General features: G+C 51.9%; 1 protein-coding gene across 4 annotated transcripts in view; it reads right to left on the reverse strand.

Annotated features, from left to right (window-relative positions):
• Positions 1-1,774, reverse strand: part of STRN3 (striatin 3) — a 143,665-nt gene extending 141,891 nt beyond the window's left edge. For 2 of the 4 annotated variants that reach the window (XM_068128848.2, XM_068128847.2), the window contains exon 1: positions 1,401-1,774. In XM_068128848.2, coding sequence (XP_067984949.1) covers positions 1,401-1,622 — 222 coding nt within the window. In that variant the 5' untranslated portion in view covers positions 1,623-1,774. Of the gene's footprint in view, positions 1-1,297; positions 1,358-1,400 lie in introns of those variants that run through there. The other 2 variants (XM_078784516.1, XM_078784517.1) reach the window with 2 other exon arrangements.
• Between the last annotated feature and the right edge of the window lie 24,935 nt (positions 1,775-26,709).

The following is a 26,709-nucleotide window of genomic DNA, read 5'->3' on the forward strand; positions in this document are numbered from 1 at the left end:
GCGTGGGTGACAGCGCGGGCAGAGAGGGTGCGTGGGTGACAGCGCGGGCAGAGAGGGTGTGTGGGTGACAGGGCGGGCAGAGAGGGTGTGTGGGTGACAGCGCGGGCAGAGAGGGTGCGTGGGTGACAGGGCGGGCAGAGAGGGTGTGTGGGTGACAGGGCGGGCAGAGAGGGTGTGTGGGTGACAGGGCGGGCAGAGAGGGTGCGTGGGTGACAGGGCGGGCAGAGAGGGTGCATGGGTGACAGGGCAGGCAGAGAGGGTGCATGGGTGACAGGGCGGGCAGAGAGGGTGCGTGGGTGACAGGGCGGGCAGAGAGGGTGCATGGGTGACAGGGCAGGCAGAGAGGGTGCATGGGTGACAGGGCGGGCAGAGAGGGTGTGTGGGTGACACAGACAGGGTGGGCAGAGAGGGTGCATGGGTGACAGGGCAGGCAGAGAGGGTGTGTGGGTGACAGCGCGGGCAGAGAGGGTGTGTGGGTGACAGCGCGGGCAGAGAGGGTGCGTGGGTGACAGGGCGGGCAGAGAGGATACGTGGGTGACAGGGCGGGCAGAGAGGGTGCGTGGGTGACAGGGCGGGGCAGGCAGAGAGGGTGCGTGGGTGACAGGGTGGGCAGAGAGGGTGTGTGGGTGCCAGGACTGGCAGAGAGGGTGCGTGTGTGACAGGGTGGGCAGAGAGGGTGTGTGGGTGACAGGGCAGGCAGAGAGGATGTGTGGGTGACAGGGTGAGTAGAGAGGGTGTGGGTAGAGAGGGTGTGTGGGTGACAGGGTGGGCAGAGAGGGTGTGGGTAGAGAGGGTGTGTGGGTAGAGAGGGTGTGTGTGGGTAGAGGATGTGTGGGTGACAGGGTGGGCAGAGAGGGTGCGTGTGTGACAGGGTGGGCAGAGAGGGTGTGTGGGTGACAGGGCAGGCAGAGAGGATGTGTGGGTGACAGGGTGAGTAGAGAGGGTGCGTGGGTGACGGTGTGCAGAGGTGAGGCCAGGTAGGGATTTATCTATGATGACATTTTGGCAATATAAAAACAATCTAACCAGGCAAAGCAAAGGATGCGAAGGGAATCAGACAAGAGGTTGGAGAATACATACAGTGTGAACATTTTACAATTTAAAGGAGAGAAAAGCGGATGCAGCAATGATGAACCAGGAAAGAGAACACAGGCCTTCACACCAGACTGTCAGTCATCGCACCTCTGAGTCCTCATAGGTACATATCGTTGGGAAGCACAGGAGGTTAATGTATTAGTCAGCCGGCAGGGACACTACGGAATGACACACAACGCCCAAGAATAGGTGAGGGACACACTGGTTCGCCGTGATCCAGCGCTCGGGCCCGTCCTCTCGGCGCCATTTTCCCACCGTCACGGCCATGTTACACCAAAGCCGTCCCGACTTCCCGAGTCCCGCACCTGCAATTCGGCTCTTTCCATTTCCCAACTGGCTCGATCCATCTCGAATCTCGCCCATTCGTGCTGGATGAAGTGTAAGATCCCCGGGATGGAGTACTGTGGCCGCTGGAATTCCCCATCCTGGCCCTGCGCCGGCGCTTTAGCGGCACACGGTGGCCCCAAGCCCGGCCCGCCGCCTCCTATTCCTCCGGGCTGCCCAGCCATCGCCGCCTGCTCGTCCATAGCTCGACTCACGGAGCCGACCCGCTGTCCGGCTTCGCGGCCCTGGCAAACGGGCGGCAACAGCTGTGCAAGGCGTCCAGCGCCGCAGCCTTCCTACCCGCCCGCTACAATGGCGGCTACGGGGGCGGGGATCGGGGAAGGAACAGGAGTGTAACGAAGAGGAAGAAGAAGAACAGTTAGAAAAGAAGAAGAAGAACTCTAAAATTTGAGGGGGAAGAAGAACTGGCATGGAGGAAGAAGAAGAATAGGAAGCGAGATTTAAAGCGTAAAGAATGAAGAAGACTTTTGTCGGGTGTTGAGGGTTCGTGGTAACATGGGATTTTTAGGGTTGGTCGTGGGATAATATTTGATATCTGTATCGTGTATAATTACTATATTAAATGAGGAAAATAGCACTGAAACTGAAGAGGAAAGCGGATGCTGGCTGACGAGCGTTTGACAAGGTATTATTAAAACAATGAAAACGTGATGTTAATTAATAACAGCTACAATTAATTGGCACAGATTTAAAATATTGCATTGATTACAAGTAAGAATTGTTGACAGAAGTTTCTTTCTTGCCAAGTTTAATAGTTTTTGTAATTGCAGTGTTTGTTAAAGAAAGATTATAATTTCCTATCTCGTTGGCAACCTTCCGCACCGGAGGTTGTTTAGTGACGTCAGCAATTTGTGTGCCGCCGCCATATTGGAGTACGAAAAAAAGATAAATAAAGGAACGTCCATTCACGATCGGGTGAGTTATTGTGCTTTAATGACCAAACAATCGGGGTCAAAGCTTGTCCCGAAGCTTCGATGTATCAATAGGTTGGACACTTTGTCTAGGGAATGATATTATAACAATATACATGTTATAGGCAACACAGACCTATATATGAATTGCCGAACACATCAAGGTCTAAGAGCGACACGAACTTTCCAACCATTTTACATCCAGATTTAGTGAATTATCTGATATTTACAAAGACCCTGGAAGACATGAAGGCTTGGAAAAGCTTGGATGCCTCCAACCAGTTGCCATCTTGCTGGTTCAGTGATGTGGCTGTTCTTGTGAAGAATGGTTGTCACGTTGTACGAGCAAACGTAGGCCTATTTATTAATAATAATAATAATAATAATTAATAATAACTAAAAAATGATCTGAAGGCATCTGAAAATGCAAAGCCTGTCCGCGTCCATTTGTATTCAGGCTTATTCTGTATGCTAAACATGACGAAAACAGTTTTAAAAATACTAAATGAAAATTGACGATTTTATGAAGCTTTGACCTCTGAGATTTTGATCTAATAAAACAAACAATCAGCTCCTAGCTTTTGAGGAGTGAACCAAGTCAGTGAACCAATATGCAAATTCTTTAAATTTCAGGTCATCAAATGAAAATTGACGATTTTAGGTGATGCTGACCTTTGACATTTTAACCAAATTATTAATTTGTCTTCTCCATATTATCATAATAGAGCTTTATTGAAAATGTGATGACAAAACTCAAATGGTAAATTTAAATTTCAGGTCAATCGGATGAAAATTGATGATTTTAGGTGATGCTGACCTTTGACATTTTAACCAAATTATTAATTTGTCTTCTCCATATTTTCATAATAGAGCTTTATTGAAAATGTGATGACAAAACTCAAATGGTAAATTTAAATTTCAGGTCAATCGGATGAAAATTGATGATTTTAGATGATGCTGACCTTTGACCTTTTCACAAAATTAGTAATTAGTCTTCTCCATATTATCATAATAGAGCTTTATTGAGAATTTGATGACAAAACTCAAATGGTAACAAAGGCCCGGACACACACACACACACACACACACACACACACACACACACACACACACACACACACACACACACACACACACACACACACACACACACAGTTGGATCCATTGGGGGTGGTTGGAGACCTTGTGCATAAAACTGCTAATACTCGTGATTTATTGTGTTGTTAGTGACTCAATATTAAATAATGGTCCTTTTATTCATTTCAGGAGGACTGATGACAGCGAGACTGAACTATGGTAACAAGAAGACAGCATTCTAGTTGATAGGAGGAGAGAAAGTTTGAATCTTACTCGTCAACATGGACTGGGCAAAATGTGTCGTATTTGGAACAGAAGAATGCACATTTAAATGTCCTTCGTCCAAATAAGATGGCAAAGGTCTACAATCATATGAGGACTTCATCAACAATGTAGACGCTTTCAGAAAGCTGCATTCAATACCTGTTGATGTATTTTTCAAGATCATGTTCATGCAAAGGACCTTCTTAGCAAGCAGGCGAAGTGGCACCTTAACTACTTAACGTGTATCGAGTCTCCCTGGAGCACCGTCTCGTTGACTGAATTTGCATTGAGTAGGGTAGATACTTATACAGGTAAAAATGAGCAGCTCTGCGAGATCTCTCAATTTCCGGTGTTTCTAGGTGTTTTTTTTTAATTTTCAACCTAGAAAAGGATAAAACGATTTGAATGCTTGTAGTGATCGAAACGTTGAGCTCCATGTATGAGCAGGTGAGGGGAGTATGCCAAAAACCCTCGTAATGGTTGCTAGAGATACATCTACATCCTTCAAATCTCGGCTTTTTTTGAGAAATGCAGAAAAGTCAGGGAGAGAGTGGGGTCAAAGATTACTCTCTGAAGTTTGACCTCAAGTTTTTTCAATGAACCAAACTTTGATTGGCTACTTGGATGGAAATTAGTGGGCGATGGGAGTTGTACCATTGGAAAGAGCATTAAAAACGGATTCAATTAAGCCTAACTTCGTTTTTTCCTTTGTTTTTGAAATTTCGATTTTCCAGGGCTCACTTTATTAGTCACTTATTATTATTTATTTATTTATTTATTTTTATTTATTTATTTATTTTTATTTATTTATTTATTATTATTTATCACTTACTTTTTTTAAAGTAAAATGTCAGCATATATTAGCTATGTCAAAACTGCCAATAACACAAAAGAGACATGCCAGGAAGAGGAACATTGGACAGTGTGGTGATGATACTGGACATCGGAAATCAAAACATTCAACCCTCCCTGAGGAGTCAAAGTGTGAAAAAAAATGTACATTTTCTGGAAGAAACCAGAAGAGGCACTTCATAGTTGTACTACATTACAACGAGACACACCACTCAGAGAACAGGCCAAGGAAATGCAGGATATTGATTTATTGGCCACTATAGAAGGTTGGGACTTGGTTGCCGTTGGGGCAAAATACCACAAGCATTGCATGGATGTGTTTAGAACTCATTACAGAAGTATGCAAAGAGCTCAGTCAGCACCCGCAGACTGTACTGATCAGACAATGACAGAATCAACAGGTTTTTTTTGTATACAAAGTCGAGGCTCGTGTAAGAGCAACACAAAAACACCAAGACACAAACAGAAAACACAAAACGTATAATAAAGGGAGCGGGAGAGGGGAGAGAGAGGGAAGCACATCAACAGCAGAGAACATAGACATTGGTAGACCAGTGGAAGGTAGAGGGCTGAGGGGGGGGGGGGGGTAGGGAAGGGGAGGTAGAAAAGATCACAGTTTTGGATAATAATAATAATAATTCATTTATTTTGTATAGCGCTTTTCATGAAGCCCAAAGGCGCTTTGACAGAGTGCAAAACATAATGCATAACAAAACATGAAAACAACAATTGCAAAAAGACAAGAATCAATAGGGAAATATTCAAAGCAAAAGGAGGGAGAAGGAGAAGTGATAGTCAGGGGTTAAATGCCGTGGGTTGAATGTTGAATGCAGTGCTGAACAGGTGGGTCTTGAGTGAAGTTTTGAATGCGGTGAGTGAGGAGGAGTCTCTGATGGTGTGAGGGAGTGAGTTCCAGAGGGTGGGAGCAGCGATGGAGAAGGCCCTGTCCCCCCAGGATCTGAATTTGGTCCGGATGGGGGGGGGGGGGGGTCAGGAGGTTGGTACCAGCAGAGCGGAGGTTGCGGGTGGGAGTGTGTCTGGAGAGGAGGTCAAGCTTTTGGGTCTCACCATCTGCCATGATCTTTCTTGGGAAAACCACATTTCCAAGCTGGCCTCCAAAGCCAGTCAGGTAGGATGGGGCCAGGTTATGGAGGGAGATGGGGAGCCAGTGAAGCTTGTAAAGGACGGGGGTGATGTGGTCGCGGGTCCGGGAATGGGTGAGTAGACGAGCAGCGGAGTTCTGAATGTATTGGAGTTTATTGGTGATTGTTGAGGGTGAACCATAGAGGAGGCTATTGCAGTAGTCCAGACGGGAGGTGATGAAGGCGTGGATGAGGGTTTCTGCAGCCGTGGAGGAGAGGGATGAGCGGAGACGGGCGATGTTTTTCAGGTGAAAGAAGGCTGTCTTTGTGATCTGTTTAGTGTATTTGTCGAAGGAGAGGGTTTGGTCAAAGATGACGCCAAGATTCCGGATGAGAGGGGAGGTGGATACTGGGATACCGGTATGGATGGGGGAAGAAAGGAGATGGTGGTGGTGCACAGTTGTTTTAAAGACCTGGAAGAAGGAGTGGGATTGAAGAGTGTGTGGGAGATTGTTCCAGAGGTGGGAAAAAGAGGAATGAAAGATTGAAGGTGAGCAGAGATTCTTGAATTTGGCAGTTTCATCAGAAGAGGGTTGGCACACCTTGTGCAGCACACCTTGTGCAGTCCTGCAGGAATATTTGGAGGACAGAACACAGACAGAGCAGGGGGAGCTAGGCCAGAGAGGAGTCGGTAGAAGACAGAAATACCACCAACCTCTCTTCGGTGAGAGAGTGAAAGGCCCTCAGAATCAGCTTCATCGCAGGAGATTCCAATGATTCTGAAAGCTTTGGTTTCAACAGCGTGAAGCCGAGCTAGGTGTGAGGCAGGAGCACCAGCCGAGAGGGGAGAACAGTATTCCATCAAGCTGCAGATGAAAGCCTTGTATGTGGTGAGGAGCTCAGGTGTGCCAAAGAAGGACTTCGCACGATGGAGGATGCCCAGTCGGTGACTGGCTTTGGAGGCCAGCTTGGAAATGTGGTTTTCCCAGGAAAGATCATGGCAGATAGTGAGACCCAAAAGCTTGAGAATTTGTATCTTATTATTATTTTGTAATTTCTTATTTGCTGAAATTGTATCCTTCATTGAAAGTAGTGTGGAAGAGGGTGTTTGCATATTCCGATTAGCAGATTTGCACAATGGGTATGACAAATTTCCTTGCTGCTTTAGGGTATCAGAAAACAATAAACAAGACATGGCTCAGAAACAGATGAGTGCCAGGAAGAGTCCGATGGTAAAAGTAATCTTCTCGTCTTTAATGGAGGTCTCCAAAACCGACTGAAAGAAGGACCTAAGTCACGTGGTTTTGATAAAGATGCTCTCTCAATGGCACATGTAGCTAAGGTCATGTGGAAGAAAATGTTAAATATACAATTTCCCTAATTCGCAGGTAGAATTTAAATTCAATTACATCTGCCAGGAAGTTGGGGAGGACAAACTCATGCTCTGTCGTTTTCCCATGCCTTCTCCAGTTCTGATGCAACATCTCAGTTCTCAAAGGAAAATACTCAGCTTGGAAGATGGAAAGCGTATACGACAGTGACAGAAGGTTTCACCAGCCATCTCATCTCTGGCTGTGTTTGTTCCATAGGAAGTTACATATCCAGAATTGGAAATGATTGAGTGGCTCACCTGTACCATGTACGACAACACTCGCCCCATATGTTAAGGTGAACGATCTTCGACAAGTACTGTTCCCAAGGAGTGTGAAGCTGATGGAAAAGCTTCCTCCAACCCACAGAGCACTGCTCCAACATGTGAGCCGATAAATGGACCAGGCGCAAGTGTTGCGTCGTCGCGTGTATATGCTCCATTGGGGGTTGGAGTGGTGCAAAGTTAATCTTACTATAATTCACCAAATTTCTGTCTGTCTGTTCCCAGGTACCGCAAAAACGGCTGAACCGATCGCAACGAAATTTTGAATGGGTAATCCTGGGACCCCCTGGAGTTACGCGCGCGGCGCGGCGTTACGCGGCGTTACGCGCGCTGCTTGTGAGCAAGGAGGAAGCGGACAAGCGGTAACATATGAACGTCTTTATTGTAAGACTACACTGTAACACTGAACTCCTCCGGGCTGGTCGCCCGGTGTATATCATGAGGCCACGCCTACCCCTCGGGCGTGGCCACCGCCCACTTGGTGCGTGGAATGATGTCACCACGCCAGTGGGCTTTTGTGTCCGCCACACGCGCCCCCCCCAGAATTCCCGCGCACCTGGAGGGCCAGTTTGCGGGGCAGACGAATGACCCGGCCGAAGCGCCCCCTGGCGATCGGCGGCGTCCGGGGTGCAGGGATACCAGGTGGGATGCCCCTGGCTGCCCCTGGGATGGGTGCAGGACCGGGGGGCGCCGTGGCGGCGGGGCTGGGCGGTGCCGGGGGTCCGCCCGCAGGAGGGCGGCCCCGACGTGGGGGTCGGGCCACTGGCGGTGGATGGTCCACATCGAGGTGGGCCGGCTTGAGGCGGTCTACCGAAACGCGGTCAGGAGTACCGCCGATGTCCAGGGTGAAGTGCTTCGCCCCGGTCTCCAGCACGCGGAAAGGCCCGTCGTACGGGGGCCGCAGTGGTGTCCGATGGGCATCGTGGCGGACGAAGACGTACTCCGCCGTGCGAAGCTCCGGGGCGACGTGCGTCGGTGGGTGCCCGTGGCATGCCGTTGGCACCGGGGCGAACCTCTGGGCGGTCTCTTGCAGAGCGGAGCGCTGCTGTGCCGCGGACCATGGTGCCGTGGAGTCGGGGAGGAACTCGCCCGGCACCCGCAGCGGTTGCCCGAAGACCAACTCCGCCGCGGATGCGCGCAGGTCCTCCTTGGGCGCCATCCGGAGGCCCAGCAGGACCCAGGGGAGCCTGTCGACCCAGCCGCCGTCGCGGAGGGTGGCCCGGAGTGCGGCCTTCAATGAGCGGTGAAATCGCTCACACAGGCCGTTAGCCTGGGGGTGGTAGGCCGTGGTTCGGTGCAGCCGGACCCCGAGCCCCTGCGCAACCGCCCCCCAGAGCTCCGAGGTGAACTGGGGGCCGCGGTCGGATGAGATGTCTGAGGGGGCGCCGAACCGGGCGACCCAGGTGGCGATGAAAGCCTGCGCGACATCGGCCGCCGTTGTCGACGCCAAGGGCACGGCCTCCGGCCACCGGGTGGTGCGGTCCACCATGGTGAGGACGTAGGTGAAACCCCGCGAGGGGGGCAGAGGTCCCACCAGGTCCACGTGGACGTGGTCAAACCGGCGTTCCGGCACCGTGAACGGGGCCAACGGGGCCTGGGTGTGCCGGTGCACCTTGGCGCTCTGGCACGCGAGGCACGTCGTGGCCCAGCCGCGGACGGCCTTCCGGAGGCCATGCCAGACGAACTTGTCGGCGATCAGCCTTTGGGAGGCCCTTGCGCCCGGGTGGGACAGGCCGTGGATGGCGTCAAACACCTGGCGCTGCCAGCCCGCGGGCACAATGGGGCGAGGACGCCCGAGGGAGACGTCGCACAAGAGGGCCGCGCCCGCGCCGTCGAACGGCACCTCGGTGACGCGGAGGCCCGTGACGGCGGTCCGCAAGGCCTGGACGTCGGGGTCAGCGGCCTGGTCCGCTGCCATCCGGGCATAGTCGATGCCGAGGTGGACTGCGTGGGCGACGGCCCGGGAAAGGCAATCCGCCACCGGGTTGTCCTTCCCCGCGACGTGCTGGATGTCCGTCGTGTACTCGGACACGGCCGAGAGGTGACGCTGCTGCCGGGCCGACCACGGCTCGGTGACCTTGCCCATCGCGAAGATCAGCGGCTTGTGGTCGACGAAGGCAGTGAACGCCCGGCCCTCGAGCAGATGGCGGAAGTGCCTGACCGCCAAGTGAAGTCCGAGCAACTCGCGGTCGAAGGTACTGTAATGGCGTTCGGGCGGGCGAAGCTGCCGGCTAAAGAACGCCAGCGGTTGCCAAGCTCCACGCACCCATTGCTCGTGCACCGCGCCCACCGCGTAGTCCGAGGCATCGGTGGTGAGCGCGATCGGTGCATCGGGCGCCGGGTGCGCGAGCATGGTGGCGTTAGCCAAGGCGAGCTTCGCGCCCGTGAACGCCGTGTCCATCTGCTCGGTCCAGGTAACGTCGCCTTTGCCCGGCTTACCTCGGAGAGCTTCGTGCAGGGGGCGCAGGAGCTGGGCGATACGGGGCAGGAACCGATGGTAAAAGTTCACCATGCCCAGGAACTCCTGCAGCCCTCTGATCGTGCGGGGGCGCGGAAACCCCTTCACCGCCTCCACCTTGGCCGGCAGGGGGATGGCGCCGTGCCTGGTGACACGGTGCCCCAGAAAATCGATTGTGGCGGCGGCAAACCGGCACTTTGCGGGGTTCACAATCTGGCCATGCTGGCCCAGGCGTTCGAAGAGCGTGCGGAGGTGGCGTAGGTGCTCTTCGCGGGACGCGCTGGCGACGAGGATATCGTCCAGGTAGACGTAGACAAAATCCAAGTCGCGCAGGACGCTGTCCATCAGTCGCTGGAACGCCTGAGCCGCATTCTTCAGACCGAAGGGCATGCGCAGGAACTCGAAGAGTCCGAATGGCGTGATGACCGCCGTCTTCGGGACGTCCTCCGGCCTGACGGGGACCTGATGGTAGCCGCGTATGAGGTCCACCTTCGAGAAGAAGGACCTGCCCGCCAAACGGGCGGAAAAGTCCTGAATGTGGGGGACGGGGTAGCGGTCGGGAGTCGTGGCGTCATTGAGACGGCGATAGTCCCCGCACGGTCGCCATCCCCCGCCGGGCTTCGGCACGATGTGCAGCGGCGACGCCCAAGCGCTCTCTGAGCGCCGAACGATGCCGAGTCGCTCCAGGGTAGCGAACTCCGCTTTTGCCACCGCCAGCTTCGTCGGCTCGAGGCGGCGTGCCCGGGCGTAGACCGGTGGCCCGACGGTGGGGATGTGATGGGCCACCCCGTGCTTGACGGCCCCCGCCGAGAAGGTGGGCCGCGTGAGGGCCGGGAAGCCGGCGAGGAGGCGGGTGAATGCGTCCGCTGCCGGAAGCGTACAGACCAACGTGGCCGGAACCGAATCGTTCGGCAAGCCGCTTGGCAAGCCGCTCGTTGAGCTGGGCAACGCACACGCGAGCGAGCTGAACGTCTCGGCCTGGACAAGCCGTCTGCGCTTGACGTCGACCAGGAGCCCATTAGCGCACAGGAAGTCCGCGCCAAGCAGTGCCATGGGCACGTCGGCGGTGACGAACGTCCATCGGAAAACCTGCCCTCCAAACCGCAGAGAGAGGCAGCGTTTTCCGTACGTACGGATGGGCGTCCCGTTCGCGGCAAGCAGCGCGGGGCCCCCACCCGCGGCGTGCTTGTCTGACCTGCCGGCGGGAATGACACTCACCTGTGCTCCCGTGTCGCACAGGTAACGGCGCCCGGAGAAGGTGTCCGTTATGAACAGCAGGCTGCTCGAACGGCCGGCGCTCATCGCCACAATTGAGCGCCGGCCCGGGCGTTTCCCGACCCGTTGAAGGAGCACGGCGGATGACACCGCCGAGCTTCGTGGCCGAACTTGGCGTGGAACCAGCACCAGGTGGTGGAGCTGGAGGAGCGCGGCTGGCTCCGCCAGGCCGGTGGAGTCGACGGGTTTCCCCGCGGTGGCGGTTTTCGCCGCGGCGGTGGGCGGGGCGTGGCGGCGTTCACGAGGTGCGTATCAGCATGCTGCTGAAACTCAGCGTGCTGTAGAAGATGATGCTGTGGAACAGCAGCGTCGAAGGCCGTGACGGCCACGCCAACACTCGCCCGCGTGTCCGAAGCGGCGAAGTACTTGTCCACCTCGGCCGCCAATGCTCGGGGTTCCGTTAGCCCGGTCCCGGCCAACGCGAGGCGAACCTGCGCTGGAAGTTGGCGACGGAAAAGCGCCCGGAATAGCGAACCGGGGGCTTCGTCGCCCAACAGTGACAGCATATGGTCCATTCGGACCGACGGGCACGTCTCACCGAGCTCGGGGAGATCCAGGAGGCGGTCGGCCCGTGCGTCGTCCGTGAGGCTGAACGTGGCTAGGAGTATCCGCTTGAGTGCCTCGTACTTGTGGCCGTCCGGTGGGTGGCGAAGGACGGACACAACTCGAGCGGCCGTGCCGGGCCCGAGGGAGGCGACGACGTGGCAGTAGCGCGTGTCATCGCCGGTGAGGTGCCGAAGCTGAAATTGGGCTTCGGCCTGGACGAACCAGACTTCGGCCTGAGCCTCCCAAAATTCCGGAAGTTTGACGAAGTCGGCCATGGCGATGGCGTCGCGTGTGGAAGGATCGCTCCGGCAGATCCAACGTCGAGGGTCACCAGTAAAGCGCGGCGTTACGCGCGCTGCTTGTGAGCAAGGAGGAAGCGGACAAGCGGTAACATATGAACGTCTTTATTGTAAGACTACACTGTAACACTGAACTCCTCCGGGCTGGTCGCCCGGTGTATATCATGAGGCCACGCCTACCCCTCGGGCGTGGCCACCGCCCACTTGGTGCGTGGAATGATGTCACCACGCCAGTGGGCTTTTGTGTCCGCCACACTATAATTCACCAAATTTCTGTCTGTCTGTTCCCAGGTACCGCAAAAACGGCTGAACCGATCGCAACGAAATTTTGAATGGGTAATCCTGGGACCCCCTGGAGTAAAATAGGCTACATTGTTTTTCCAATTTTTTTCTAATTTTCCAATTTTTCCAATTTTCCAGTTTTTCCAAACACGATGGAATAATATTTACCAATATGAACTGTGATGTGGCTTTAATTGAAATTCTACAAATACTGTTTAGATTTTGATGATTTGCAGGTGATATGATTTAACGGATGTTTATATAAATCGATTAAAATAATTTTTAAAAAGCCTTCAATTTCTGATATTTTGCCTTTTCATTTGGGCCTCCCAATTGAATCTTCGCCCGTAGGGCGGGTACCGTTTCTAGTATGTATAATCTGATAACTATGAGCTACAACAGAAGTGAGGAGTGTTGTCATCGCATAAATCGATTAAATACAGTACCTGTACTTTATTAGATTTGAGAATAGGAATTTATAGAGGACTTTGTAAAATGATTTCATAAATTTTCTTCACTGCGTTCTTCCTTATACCTAATGCAAAATAGAAAAAGTCCTCGAGTCTCAGTCACCTTGAAAAAAGGAGTAAATGTATGTAAAACTAACTATTCCATATTTTTCAGCCCACAATTAGTTTATTTCAATAGATTGTATTTAGTTATAGTGAACACTTTGAATAATACCCAACAGCAGAGGGCAGTCTTCATGAAGAATGACGAATGTGTGGGTGGAGTATGGTGGGTTGGGTTAAGAATGGGAGTGGAAACTTGTTAACAAGCGCCAAGGATGGTGATTCCTGCAGAGGGACTTGGCTCCTGCATTGATGAAGTGGGAAGGAATGAGCCGGCAGCTAAAGAAGGAACCCTTCGTGGCAACACAGGATTGCTGTTTTAAAATTGGCTCTACTATCATCCTGCCATGGCAGTCTTCCATTTCCAAATGAAGAGTGTAGGGAATGGATGATGTGGATTGTCAGGAATAAGAATGTGTGCGGTTATTAGTTTTTCATTTCATGAGGACATGACATTGAAGAAAGCATTCCTTTAAAATATTTCTCTTGTAGATTTGCTTTCTAACTATTTATCGACCACCACTGTCCTTCATGTTTCATTGAGAAGAGTGCACTGCCTGATTACAAATTTAAAATACTACACGTATGTTGGGGAATCATGGACCTTGAATTTCCTGAGTGTACAATTCCATTGGTTGCTGGATAGCATCTGCAGCAATGACTACTTTTTTTTAATAGTACGCAAGACGAGGATAAGACCCATAGTCATTCAGAACCCCTCCGTGTAACAAGGGAAGCGAATATGAGTCCACCACAAAGAATGAAAAGTGTTGATCATGAAGTGGAAAGAATTAAGCATGGAAAGTGAACGAACATCAAATGGTGATATGTACACCAGACAGAGCGAGGCAGGCAGATTAATCCTCCCCTCCGGGTAGTCAATGAGCCAGCTTTGTTTTTACTGGCAATCCCATAGTGATACGGCAATTCAAAGGAGACGAGCTTGAGTTCCTGACAATTAAAATTTTTTATCGTTAGACAGAGAAAAACTCTTCACAAGATGGTCCTTGACTTTCAGAAGATTATAGAATCCAAATCCTTAATACTGCTGCCTTCAGCTCAAATTGAATCCACAATCTCTGGGATCCCGGTCCAGTGTACTCATGGGCCACCACTATATCCAAGTATTTAAAATAACCCTTACTAATGCTTGAGCAAAAAAAATCTCCAAATGTGAATGGTATCAGCATGTCACAGGTCTACAATGGTTTTGGGTTGCTGTTGTTGTTGGGGTTCTTGTGTGTCGATTTTTGAAATCTGCACCCATTGGTCGGACAGGTCCCGGACCACACACACAGCTGTCGCTTGACTCTACCCACCATTGCACCAAGATTAAATGTTATAGCCGCCATCTTGGTTTTCTGGCAGGCCTAACACATTAGACCTGTAGGCTTCTGCTGATTATACACTGCCCGGGTTTGGTTGTGTCAGATTTCCATTGGCTTTGTTTGGGTCGAGTGGTATTGATGATGAGGCACCCCAAAAAATCTAATATGTCGAATAATAGTAAGGTTTAATTAAGCCTGTCAGCACGCATGGTATGTCAAAATGCATGGTAATCAAGTGTTGTGTTATGTAATTAATTGTTATGTTACGCAAATTACTAAAAACTAGAACGATACTCTTTGACATCACAACGTTGACCGATATGCCTCCGCCAACATTATTACATCATTATAATACTTGTACCAAGTTTGCATTAAATCCATACAGCTGTTCTCAAGTTATCACATTTTTAGCTGACATGACCTCTGACCTTTGACCTCTTGACCACAAAATTTAATCAGTTCATGTTTACATCATTATACATACCTGTACCAAGTTTTAATTTAAATCCCTTCAGCTGTTCACAAGTTATCACATTTTTACCTGACATGACCTCTGACCTTTGACCTCAGGACCCCAAGATCTAATCAGTTAATCTTTACATCATTAAAAATATCTGTACCAAGTTCGAATTAGATCCCTTTAGCCGTTCTCAAGTTATAGACATATTACAGGCTTTGACCTTTGACCTCTTGACTCCAAATTCTAATCAGTGAACACAAACGTCATTATACATACCTGTGGCAAGTTTCAATTAGGCTACTTCAGCCGTTCTTAAATTATAGACCTATTACAGACTTTGACATTTGGCCCGAAAGTCTAATGAGTTAAACTTTAAATCATTATACATACCTGTACCAATTTTGAATGAGATCACTTCAACCGTTCTCAAGTTATAGACCTATAACAGACAAGAGTCTGTGATGAAATATGAAGAAGAGGATTCGAATGGAATAACCTTGAGAAGGGAATATAACGGGTTGTCGGGGAAAGGAGGAGTTTTGGTTTCGTATCTGTCTTTTGTGAGCAGACGCTCGAGAAAGGTATGACAGGGAATGAATTATTTGCTTGCTTATGGACAATGAAATGCGAGTAGAATCTTTGCTGTAGTTCCGATATTATGCCTTGTTCTGTGCGTATAGGGTATGTGGAGAAAGAGTTCAATTAAGCCTCATAACTGGGAAACGAGGTCTCGACTTTATTTCATCACAAAGACCTTTGACCTCTTGGCCCCAAATTCTCATCAGTTAATCTTTACATTGAAGAGCAGGGCTCTTGCTTGAGACGGACGAAGTGACGGGCAAGACACAAACTCGTCCGAGAAGATGTTTATTGTAAAAACCAACTCGGGAACTCTCAAAAGCCCGTTTATCGGGCTGCATATATATCACAACCAGAAAGCACAACCGAAACCGAAAGCCACGCCTCTCAGGCGAGGCGCGCTTTGGTGGTCACGTGACCGACAGGTGCAAAGGATTATAACCGCACGCGCGGCACGCTTTGGTGGTCACATGACCGGCCACCCCGGCGCCGTGGTTTGCCCGCCGGTTACGTCACCGGCTGGAGCAAGGAGATTCTGTTGTTGGTCTCGCTTGGGGGACCCACGGGTCGCTACACACGCCCCCCCAGAATGTACTTGATCCAGGAAGGTCAACCTGAGGGGGGTCCGGAAGACCCGACCGAAACGACCTGGCAGTCGCGGGGGGGGGGGGGGGGGGGAGGTTGGAGGGGTCCGGTGTGGTGGCGGGTGGTCGGGGGGGGGGGTGCAGTGGACGGGGGGCGGCCGCACCGCGGTGGGAGAGCCAGCCCTGGCGGCAGGCCGACGTTCATGTGGGCCGGCTTGAGGCGGTCCAGCGAAATCCGGTCCGCCCGGCCGCCGATGTTGATGATGAAGGACTTGTTGTCCCGTCGTAGGACCCGGAAGGGTCCGTCGTATGGTGGCCGGAGCGGCCCCCGGTGCGCGTCGTGGCGCACGAAGACGTACTCCGCCGTGCGGAGTGCTGGGGGGACGTAGGATTTGGGGTCGCCGTGGCGGGACGTGGGCACCGGGGTGAAACGTCGGGCGGCCTCCTGGAAGTCTGTGCGCTGGCGCGCGGCAGACCAGGGGCTGGTGGCGTCGGGAATGAACTCGCCCGGTACGCGGAGGGCCTGGCCGTACACCAGCTCGGCGGTGGACGCCTGGAGGTCCTCTTTGGGAGCCGTGCGGAGGCCCAAAAGGACCCACGGGAGCCGGTCGGCCCAGCCGTCGTCCTGGAGGCCGGCCATGAGTGCGGCCTTCATGGAGCGGTGGAACCACTTGCACAACCCGTTGGCCTGGGGGTGGTAGGCCGTGGTGCGGTGCAGGGTAACGCCCAATGTGCGGACGACCGCGCCCCATAGTTCGGACGTGAACTGTGGGCCGCGGTCCGATGAGATGTCCGCTGGTGCGCCGAAACGCGCGACCCAGGTGGCGATGAACGCCTGGGCCACGTCGGCGGTGGTGGTGGAGGCGAGGGGCACGGCCTCCGGCCACCTGGTGGTCCTGTCCACCATGGTAAGCAGATGGGTGAACCCCTGCGACAGGGGAAGGGGACCCACCAGGTCCACGTGGACGTGGTCGAACCGTCGCTCGGGCACGGTGAAGGGAGCCAGCGGAGCCTGGGTATGATGGTGGACCTTGGCCCGCTGGCAGGGTGTGCAGGCGTTGGCCCAGTCGCGGACGTCCCGTCGCAGCCCATGCCAGACGAAACGCGCCGCCACCAGCCTCTGGGACGCCTTCCGGCCCGGGTGAGAGAGGCCGTGGAGCGAAGCAAAAATGCGCCGCCGCCAGGTGACCGGCACAACGGGGCGAGGTCGGCCTTGGGAGATGTCGCACAGCAGGACCCTGTCCGCAAAGGGGACGTCAGCCAAGCGGAGGCCCGTGTCCACCACCCGGAGTGCCTGCACCGTGCCGTCGGTGGCCTGGTCCGTTGCCATTAGGGCGAAATCGACGCCAAGGTGGACGGTGTTGGCGCCGGCTCGAGAAAGGCAGTCGGCCACGGCGTTGTCCTTCCCGGCGACGTGCCGGATGTCCGTGGTGTACTCCGACACGGCGGCGAGGTGGCGCTGCTGGCGGGCCGACCACGGCTCCGTGACCTTGGCCATGGCGAAAACCAACGGCTTGTGGTCGACAAAAGCCGTGAACGGGCCGCCCTCCAGGAGGTGGCGAAAATGGCGGACGGCCAGGTACAGCCCGAGGAGCTCGCGGTCGAAGGTGTTGTACTTCAACTCGTTGGGCAGGAGTTGCCGGCTGAAGAACGCGAGCGGCTGCCAGGCCCCGTTTACCCATTGTTCATGGACCGCGCCCACGGCGTAGTCGGGAGGCGTCCATGGTAAGGGCGATGGGAGCCTGGGGTACCGGGTGGGCCAGCAGCGTGGCGTTGGCGAGGGCCCGTTTTGCGCCGGTAAAAGCAGCGTCCATGTCCGTGGACCAGACAACGTCGCGTTTCGCCGGCTGGCCACGGAGGGTGGCGTACAAGGGCCGCATGAGTTGCGCAGCTCGGGGCACGAAGCGGTGATAAAAGTTCACCATCCCGAGGAACTCCTGCAGCGCATTGACGGAGCGGGGGCGCGGGAAAGCGGCGATGGCCTCGACTTTGGCCGGTAGCGGCACGGCGCCGGTCCGGGTGATGCGGTGGCCCAAAAAGTCGATCGTCGCCGCACCAAAGTGACATTTGGCCGGGTTGACGATCAATCCGTGCTCGCTGAGGTGGCCGAACAGCGTCCGGAGGTGGAGGAGGTGCTCAGCTCTGGACGTGCTGGCGATGAGGATGTCGTCCAGGTAGGTGTAGAGGAACGGCAAGTCGCGCAGCACGCCGTCCATCAGGCGCTGGAACGCCTGTGCCGCGTTTTTGAGGCCGAAGGGCATCTGGAGGAATTCAAAGAGGCCAAAAGGTGTAATAACGGCCGTCTTCGGGATGTCAGCCGGGCGGACGGGCACCTGGTGGTACCCCCGAATCAGGTCCACTTTTGAAAAAATGGTCCGCCCCGCCAACCGGGCGGAAAAATCCTGGATGTGCGGGACGGGGTACCTGTCGGGGGTAGTGGCGTCGTTAAGGCGGCGGTAGTCGCCACATGGCCGCCATCCGCCCCCCGGCTTCGGGACGATGTGCAGCGGCGAGGCCCAGGCACTGTCGGAACACCGCACGATGCCGAGGCGCTCCAGCACGGTGAACTCGGCCTTGGCGACGGCGAGTTTGGCAGGATCGAGACGGCGAGCCCAGGCATACACCGGCGGGCCCGTAGTGGGGATGTGATGCTCGATTCCGTGACGCACCGCGATGGCCGAAAACGTCGGTCGCGTGAGGGCCGGGAACTCCGCGAGGAGACGTGCGAAGTCATCTGCCAATGGGAGGACGCAGGAAAACACGGTGGGCGCGGAACGGCTCAAAGCGCATGCCAGGGAGCTGAAAGTTTCGGCGTTGACGAGACGCCGGCGTTTCACGTCGACCAGCAGCCCGTGGGCGCACAGAAAATCGGCCCCGAGCAAAGCCATGGGGACGTCCGCTGTCACGAACTCCCAGTGAAAGAGCTGGCTGCCGAAGCGGAGGGCGACGGTGCGTGGGCCGAAGGTGCGGATGGCGGAGCCGTTGGCCGCGATTAAGGAGGGGCCGCAAACGGCGGCCCGCCTGTCCTCTGCCGAAGCGGGAATGACGCTCAGCTGGGCGCCGGTGTCGCAGAGAAAGCGCCGCCCCGACGCTTGGTCCGCGATGAATAGCAGGTTTCCGGAACGGCCGGCGTTCATTGCTGGTAGGGAACGCCGGTCCGCCCGTTTCCCAACTTGCCGAACGTGCACGGGGGTCGACATGATCGGGCCTGCCGCCCGAACCTGGCGTGGAAATAACACCAGGCCGGGTCCGGCGGGGGCTCCGGTCGACGCGTCGGGACCGGGCGACGTGACGTCGCCGCTGCCAGTCGCACCGGCCCGGCGGCCTCCGGGAAGGAAACTGTGTCGCAGGCACCGGGCCGGTGGGCGGGAGGGTTCCCGGCCGCCACCCCGACGAGCTGGCTCGCCGCTCCGGCGAGCTGGCTTGCCGAAGCGATCTTGTCGGCCTCCTTGGTGAGGTCGCGGGGGTTCACGATGGTCGTGCCTGCCAGGGCGACCCGTACCTGGGCCGGGAGCTGGCAAAGAAAAAGCCCCCGAAACAGGAAATCCGAAGGGTGCTCGCCGAGCAACGCGAGCATGTAGTCCATGCGTTCGGACGGGCGCGTATCGCCGAGCTCAGGAAGGTCGAGCAGGCGTCGTGCGCGCTCAGCCGGGGAGAGGGCGAAAGCGCCCAGAAGAAGTGCCTTGATGGCGTCGTACTTGCCGTCAGCGGGCGGGTTCTGGAGGAAGCTCAGGCAGCGGGCGGCGGTCGTGGAGCCAAGCGCGGCGACCACGTAATGGTATCGCGTGGCGTCCTCCGTTATGCTACGCAGGGCGAACTGGGAGTCCGCCTGCGCAAACCAGAAGGCGGCGTGTGCTTCCCAGAAGGTGGGCAATTTGAGGGACACTGCGGTGTCCATCGCGCGTCGTAAATTCGGGGCCACCAGTGAAGAGCAGGGCTCTTGCTTGAGACGGACGAAGTGACGGGCAAGACACAAACTCGTCCGAGAAGATGTTTATTGTAAAAACCAACTCGGGAACTCTCAAAAGCCCGTCTATCGGACTGCATATATATCACAACCAGAAAGCACAACCGAAACCGAAAGCCACGCCTCTCAGGCGAGGCGCGCTTTGGTGGTCACGTGACCGACAGGTGCAAAGGATTATAACCGCACGCGCGGCACACTTTGGTGGTCACATGACCGACCACCCCGGCGCCGTGGTTTGCCCGCCGGTTACGTCACTGGCTGGAGCAAGGAGATTCTGTTGTTGGTCTCGCTTGGGGGACCCATGGGTCGCTACAACATCATTATACATACCTGTACCAAGTGTGAATTAAATCACTTCAGCCGTCCCAAGTTATAGACCTATTATGGACTTTGACCCCAAAATCTAATAATTTAATCTTTACATCATTATTCAAAAGTGTACCAAATTTGGTCAGAATCCCATCACTGGTTCACAAGTTATCGCGGCAACAAGATTTATACCTAACATGACCTCTAACCTTTGGCCTTTGACCTCGTGACTCCAAAATCTAATCAGTTCATCTTTAGCTCATTTTACATACCTGCACCAAGTTTGACTAAGATCCTTTCAGGCGTACTCAAGTTATCATGGTAGCGAAAACCTATCACGGACGGACGGACACCCGGACAGACAACCTGAAAACATAATGCCTCCGGCGACTACGTCGGCAGAGACATAGAAATAGCGTTGTGTAATTTTTGTGCAGCCTCACATTGGGGTTAAGCAATCCATGACCGTGTGACGAATCAGCTCGTTCTGATATAACCGTTGGGAGGGTGACATGGATAAGAGGTGTCGACTTAATTTTTATGCCTCCGCTGACGAAGTCGCCGGAGGCATTATGTTTTCAGGTTGTCTGGCCGGCTGTCCGACCGTGATAGGTTTTCGTTACTGCGATAACTTGAGAACGGCTAAAGGGATCTTAGTCAAACTTGGTACAGGTATGTATAATGAGGTAAAGATGAACTGATTCGATTTTGGGGTCAAGACGTCAAAGGGCAAAGGTCAGTGGTCATGTTAGGTAAAAATACTGTTACTGCGATAACTTTTGAACCAATGATGGGACCTGACCAAATTTGGTACACTTATGTATAATGATGTAAAGATAAACTGATTACATTTTGGGGTTGAGAGGTCAAATCTGTAATAGGTCTATAACTTGAGAACGGCTGAGGTGATCCAATTCAAACTTAGTACAGGTATGTATAATGATGTAAAAATTAACTTCTTAGATTTTGAGGTCAAAGGTCAAAGCTGTAATACGTCTATAAATTGAGAATTGAAAACTGGGGGGGGGGGGGGGGGAGGTGTAAGGGGTACCTGGTATGGAACAAATTGACACTACTAGGAATTTCAGGAAAGAAGTCGGAGATTGAAAGAGGTGGATTTTGGGTGTATTAACGGGGGTAGAAAAGATCAAGGTTTTGGAAGGGGGAAGATAAGAGATGGTGGTGAACAGCTGTTTTGAAGACCTGGAGGGAGGTGTGGGATTGAGAAGAGTGAGGGAGTTTGTTCCAGAGGTGGGAGAAAAGAGGATGAAAGAGTGAAGGTGAGCAGAGAGTCTTGATTTTGGCAGTTTCACTGGAAGAGGGTTGCTGGCAGATCTTGTGCGTCCTGAAGGAATATTTGGAGGACAGAGCATGGACAGAGCTGGGGGAGCAAGGCCGGAGAGGAGTCGGTAGAAGACAGAAAAACCACCTACCTGCCTGTGGTGAGAGAGAGAAAGGCCTTCAGAATCAGCTTCATTGTGGGAGATTCCAATGATTCTGAATGCTTTAGTTTCTACAGCGTGAAGCTGAGCTAGATGTGAGTCAGGAGCAGAGGGGAGAGCAGTACTGCATCAAGCTGCGGATGAAAGCTTTGTATGTGCTGATGAGCTAAGAGGTGCCAAGGAAGGACCTCGCACAATGGAGGAGCCCAGTCGACGACTGGCTTTGGAGACCAGCTTGGAAATGTGGTTTTCCCACGAAAGATCATGGCTGATAGTGAGACCCAAAAGCTTGAGTGACACAACTTCTTCAAAAGGATTGTTGAGAAAGTAAATGGGAGGGTTTTCCAGAAAGTCTTTTCGGAGAGACAGAGTGAGTGTGTGAAATTTATTAGGATTGAAAGACACATCCACTTCTTTGACCAGTTTGTGATTTTGTGCAGTTCTGCAGAGAATGAGAAGGCTGCTGCCTGCCAACCTGAGGGATGAGATATGGAGTGCCAGAGAGAGGAGTCATCAGCAAAGAGATATTGAGGATTTTGCAGGGAGTCGGAGAGATCATTGATGAAGACAAGTAAAAGCACAGTGCCCAGAACACTGCCTTGAGGAACTCCAGCCGGAACAGGAATGGGAGATAAGAGAATTCCATTCAGGGCCACACATTGACTCCGACTGGTGAGGAAGGCTGCAAACCATGTGTGGAGGTTCCCATAGAGATATCATAAGAGGAGAGTTTGGAGAGCAGAGCGAGTGCGAGACCATATGAAAGGCATGAGATATGTCAAGGGAGACTGCTCTGATTTCCTGTTTAGCATTGAGGACCTCCATCCATTGTTGAGACAGCAGAAGTAGCATGTCCAGAGTAGAGTGACCTGGTCTGAATCCAAATTGATGATCCGATATCAAGCCACTGGAGAAGAGGAAGGATTTGATATCTGAAGCAATGATGGATTCCATGACCTTGCTGATTAATTGGAAGCAGGTTGATTGGTCTGTAGTTGCAAGGATCTGTTTTTGCACCTTATTTGAGTAAAGCGGTAATGTTTGCTGATTTCCAAGCAGATGGTAGATGACCTTGAGCAAAAGAGAGGGTGAAGAGAACAGCGGAAGGGTGAGATAGAGCGGCAGAGTAGGATTTTAGGACCCATGGGCTGATGCCATCTGGTCCAGTTGCAGAATCAGAGTCGAGGTTTGACAGAAACCTCTCACCTTGTTAGGAGAGAGTCCAGGAGCAGCTGAGTTTGACTGGGTACGGGGGGTACAGAGAGGGAAGGGTTTGGGACACAATACTTTGAGGCAAACACAGAGTTTAGGCATTCGGCTTTTTCACGTGCGGTGTCAGCTGTGTAACTGTTGGAGGTAATGGAGGGGATGGAAGGGGAACAAACACCAGAAACAGATTTGACCAGGTGCTACAAGGATTTGGAGGAGGGAGACAGGTTTGAGAGTTCAGTCTTGAGAGTGGAGAGATAGTGTTACCTGGCACTCCTGAGGTTAGACACATACTTGTTCCGAGCTTTGTGGAAGGAACTGAGATTGCCTCCAGTTGGATTTGCTTTCCATGAGGCAAAGACAAGTTGTTTCAGGGCAACTGCCTCACCACAAGATTCAATGTACCATGGACGGGAGGAAGGGTATGACAACTGAAGGCGAGATGGGACAAATCTGTGCATGAGAGAGAGAGAAATTTTCTTTGGAAGAATTCACAGGATGAGTTGATGTCAGAGGCAGTAGAGATGGGAGACCAGTCCAGATGATTTATGGCTGCTTGAAGACCGTGCCAGTCGGCTTGAGTGAAATGCCATACTCGTTGGCGCTGAGGAGGCTCTCTGAGAATGGCCAGAGAGATGTCCACTTTAAGAAGCACATGATCAGATGAATCGATTGGAGCAAGTATACACATTGGGAAAATTAAGCACGGGTTGTGTTTTCCTGGATCAAAGCAATGACCGAGAAAAATATTTAGAAGGCTTGATGTTTATCAAAAATAAAAACATTTATTGGTCAACTCTGCATGTTGGACAAATGATGAGACAAATTTAGAGATTGCATTGATCTTTAATATCACCAACTTCTGTAATGGTATGGCTTTACACCGAAAACACGACTTTAGATTAGGGCTGCTGGCAATAAATTGTGTGATGTAGGACACAGGACCAGACAATAATGCCATCCAAGGATGTCACAACGGAATAAATGTCTCAAATGGTCAATGATGTGTGTAAACACCACTAAAACAAATGACAGTTGCAAACCTCCTCATCCCCCAAAGAAGCACCCAGAGAGAATCCAATGGGAGTTGTTGCCATTCCTGGTTCAAAGCAGCCTTCAACTGTGCCAGAGACTTCACGGGATGGTCCATTATCTTAATTATATGGCCAAGAATGTCTGAAACGTGCTCTATTTTCTTTAAATCAGCACTGCTTGCTGGCCAGAGCAATGTTGTTATGGCATCCTTTAGCAAGAAGTCAGTAATTGCATGACATTCGTGGAGTCTGGCATTGTCATTCATGAATAAAGGTCTTGTGAAATGTGGGTGGTTGTGAAAATGTAGAACAACAATATGATTCAAAATGTCCCTATTGTACTTTTCACCTGACAAGTTGTTAGCCTGTATGCTGGAGAGTGACAAGGTCAAGTTTACAATTATTGCATGACCCATGTCATAAGGGATCTGCCACCAAACGGGATGGACTCTACAATGTTCATCAGTGTAATAGGCTGTTAGGATGCTACCAAACCTGAGTTATATTGAAGGACATGTGCAGGAGAAATATGCTCCCATCAGACCAACGGATCATCTTCTAGGATGCGATATCCAGTGTTGACGTGCCTGGCATCATGCCAAGTGCCCTGCTTTGTGTTCTTGGGCAAGAGGAGGGCACTTGTCGTTTTACCGGCTTTGCAACCTGCAGCATCAAGCCAGTTACCGACAGTTGTTGTGGATAACCTCTGACAGGGATTTCATTCATGCTGCATGTGCATATACACTATACAGTGCCTTCAGAAAGTATACACACCCCTCAACTTTTTACACATTTTGTTGTGTTGTTATACCTCAATTTAAATTTTAAAATGAGATTGAGAGTTGTTGTCACTGATCTACACATAATACAGCATAATGTCAGTGGATTTTTTTTTTCTGGAATGTTTTACAAAATAAAAAAAAATGCAAAAGCTGAAATGTCTTGAGCCAACAGGTATTCAACCCCTTTACTATAACAAACCAATTTGACCTCAGGTGCATCAAATTTCCTTTCATCATCCTTGACATGCCTCTACAACTTGATTGGAATCTACATGTGGCCAATTCAATTGATTGGACATGACTTAGAAAGAAACACACCTTTCTGTATAAGGTCCCACAGTTGACAGTGCATGTCGGAGCAGAAACTCTACCATGAAGTCAAAGGGAACTGTCCGTAGAACTCCGAGATGGAATTGTGAGGAGGCACAGATCTGGGGAAGAGTATAAAACAATTTCTAGTATTGAAAGTTCCCATGACCAGTGAGCTCCATCATAAGGAAATGGAAAGAATATGGAACAATGCAGACTCTTTCTTAGTAAGGGCATTTTATGAGATATTTCACAAATCTGTTAACGAAATAGTTACCAAAAAATTTCTTCACCAATATGTTTGTACAGGTGTGTAATAACATGTGTTAAAATGTTGAAGTTCAACTCCCGTGGGAAACCCAGAAAAAAAGCTGTTGAATTCGGGTACCGAAAAATTATTTTCGAGAATTTTTATTTTTTTAAATCGGCCCTTAAGTAACTTATGAGGGGTCAAATAAGGGTTTTTCATGATTCTGAGTTGATTGTTAACATTTATATTCATCCACAGATGCCCATTGTGGTCTGCAAGTCGCTCGGTTCTGATAAAGACCTTGATCACATCTACCATGTGGTGGTACTCCACCCAGAGTGCAGGTGTTCTTCCTCCTTTTGCGAGTCGTTTGAAGGTTTCTTCAAACCTTTGCTCAAACACTGGCACTACTGGGTCTGAGTGTCTGGCTCCCATCTTCCCATCAGCCACCTTCTCCATGAAGGTCTTCATGTCACCACGCTCCTCCTCAGTGAAGGCAAGTTTCATGATGTGTTGATAGATGGCTGCATCGATGAGGAGGTGAACACGGATTGCCTTGTCAAAACATCCTCCATCCATGATGTGGTTGGCTGTCGTTCTTCCAGGATAGATCAACTGGATCACATCTAGTAGTCCAGAATCTTCCATGATGTTACCCATTGATCCAAGATAAGACTTCAGCAGGTGAAAACCACCCAACCTTGGAATGACGGGTAGATTTGCCTGCTTTATTATATTCACAGCCTTCAGCCAAATCGGAAGATCAAAGGTCACTATAGCGACCCCAGCGCACCGTATGCACTCTTTCAGAGTGGTGAAGATGGTGTTGAGGTCATTAGGGTCTCCTTCAATAACTGGGAGGAACTCGATCTGTGTGCTCTGCTTTGCATCATTAGCATGGATTCTCTTCATCCAGCCATTCCAGTTGGAGTGTGGGAACTCAGGATCGTTGGCTTTGATCACCCACCCCGCTGCCCAGAGTGTGTCACCTGGAGTGAGGAGTGGCTGATCATGAGCCAGGGAGGAGGAAAGCTCAGTGAGGGGGAGAAACATGATCGCGTTCGTTCCTATCTGTTTCCTGTTCGTAAATGGAATAATCTTTACTTCAGTTCCTCTCAGGATCTTAGCTTTGTCGAGTGCCTTCAACTTCACCCGGGGGAAAGCTGCTGTTGTCTGTGGATCTGGCAAAGGTGGTGCCGGAGAGGTGACTTCGATCCAACCCATTGAGTGAAAGGGAGTGTTTCCGTGAATAGAGACAATGTTTAAATCTATATTGTCTCCAACAAACTGAGTGACTGCATTGTTTGTTTCCCCAACCTCCATAAAGACCACCTTACCTGATCATTACTTGACAATTCACTTTCACTGGCTGGCACTTTGGCTGTCATCACTGATTGATCCTCAAGCGCAGCATCAACCGCAACCTCATCATTGATCTGTTCATCGGTTTCCTCCACAATGGTGTCAAGAGTGCCAGAAGTATCTGGAACATCATCTCCACTCCTACTATTAAGGAAGCAGTATTTGTAGTTTTGTGTCTCCGTGTAAGACTCAGTGTATCCCAGCCGGTGGAAGTTGTTGAGCATCCATTTTGACCCAAATCTATGATCAAGTTGTATGGCAAGCCCCATTTGGTGTGGCAATACTCCAGACCGAGGTCGACAGGCCTTAATAAAATTCTGCCCCCAAACGGCAACTCTTTCGTCTGTCTTGACAATCGGTCTCAAGAACATCTGAAGGCTTG

The sequence above is a fragment of the Myxine glutinosa genome, chromosome 9 (genome assembly GCF_964187855.1).
Source record: "Myxine glutinosa chromosome 9, kmMyxGlut1.1, whole genome shotgun sequence".
NCBI classification, from domain to species: Eukaryota; Metazoa; Chordata; class Myxini; order Myxiniformes; family Myxinidae; genus Myxine; species Myxine glutinosa.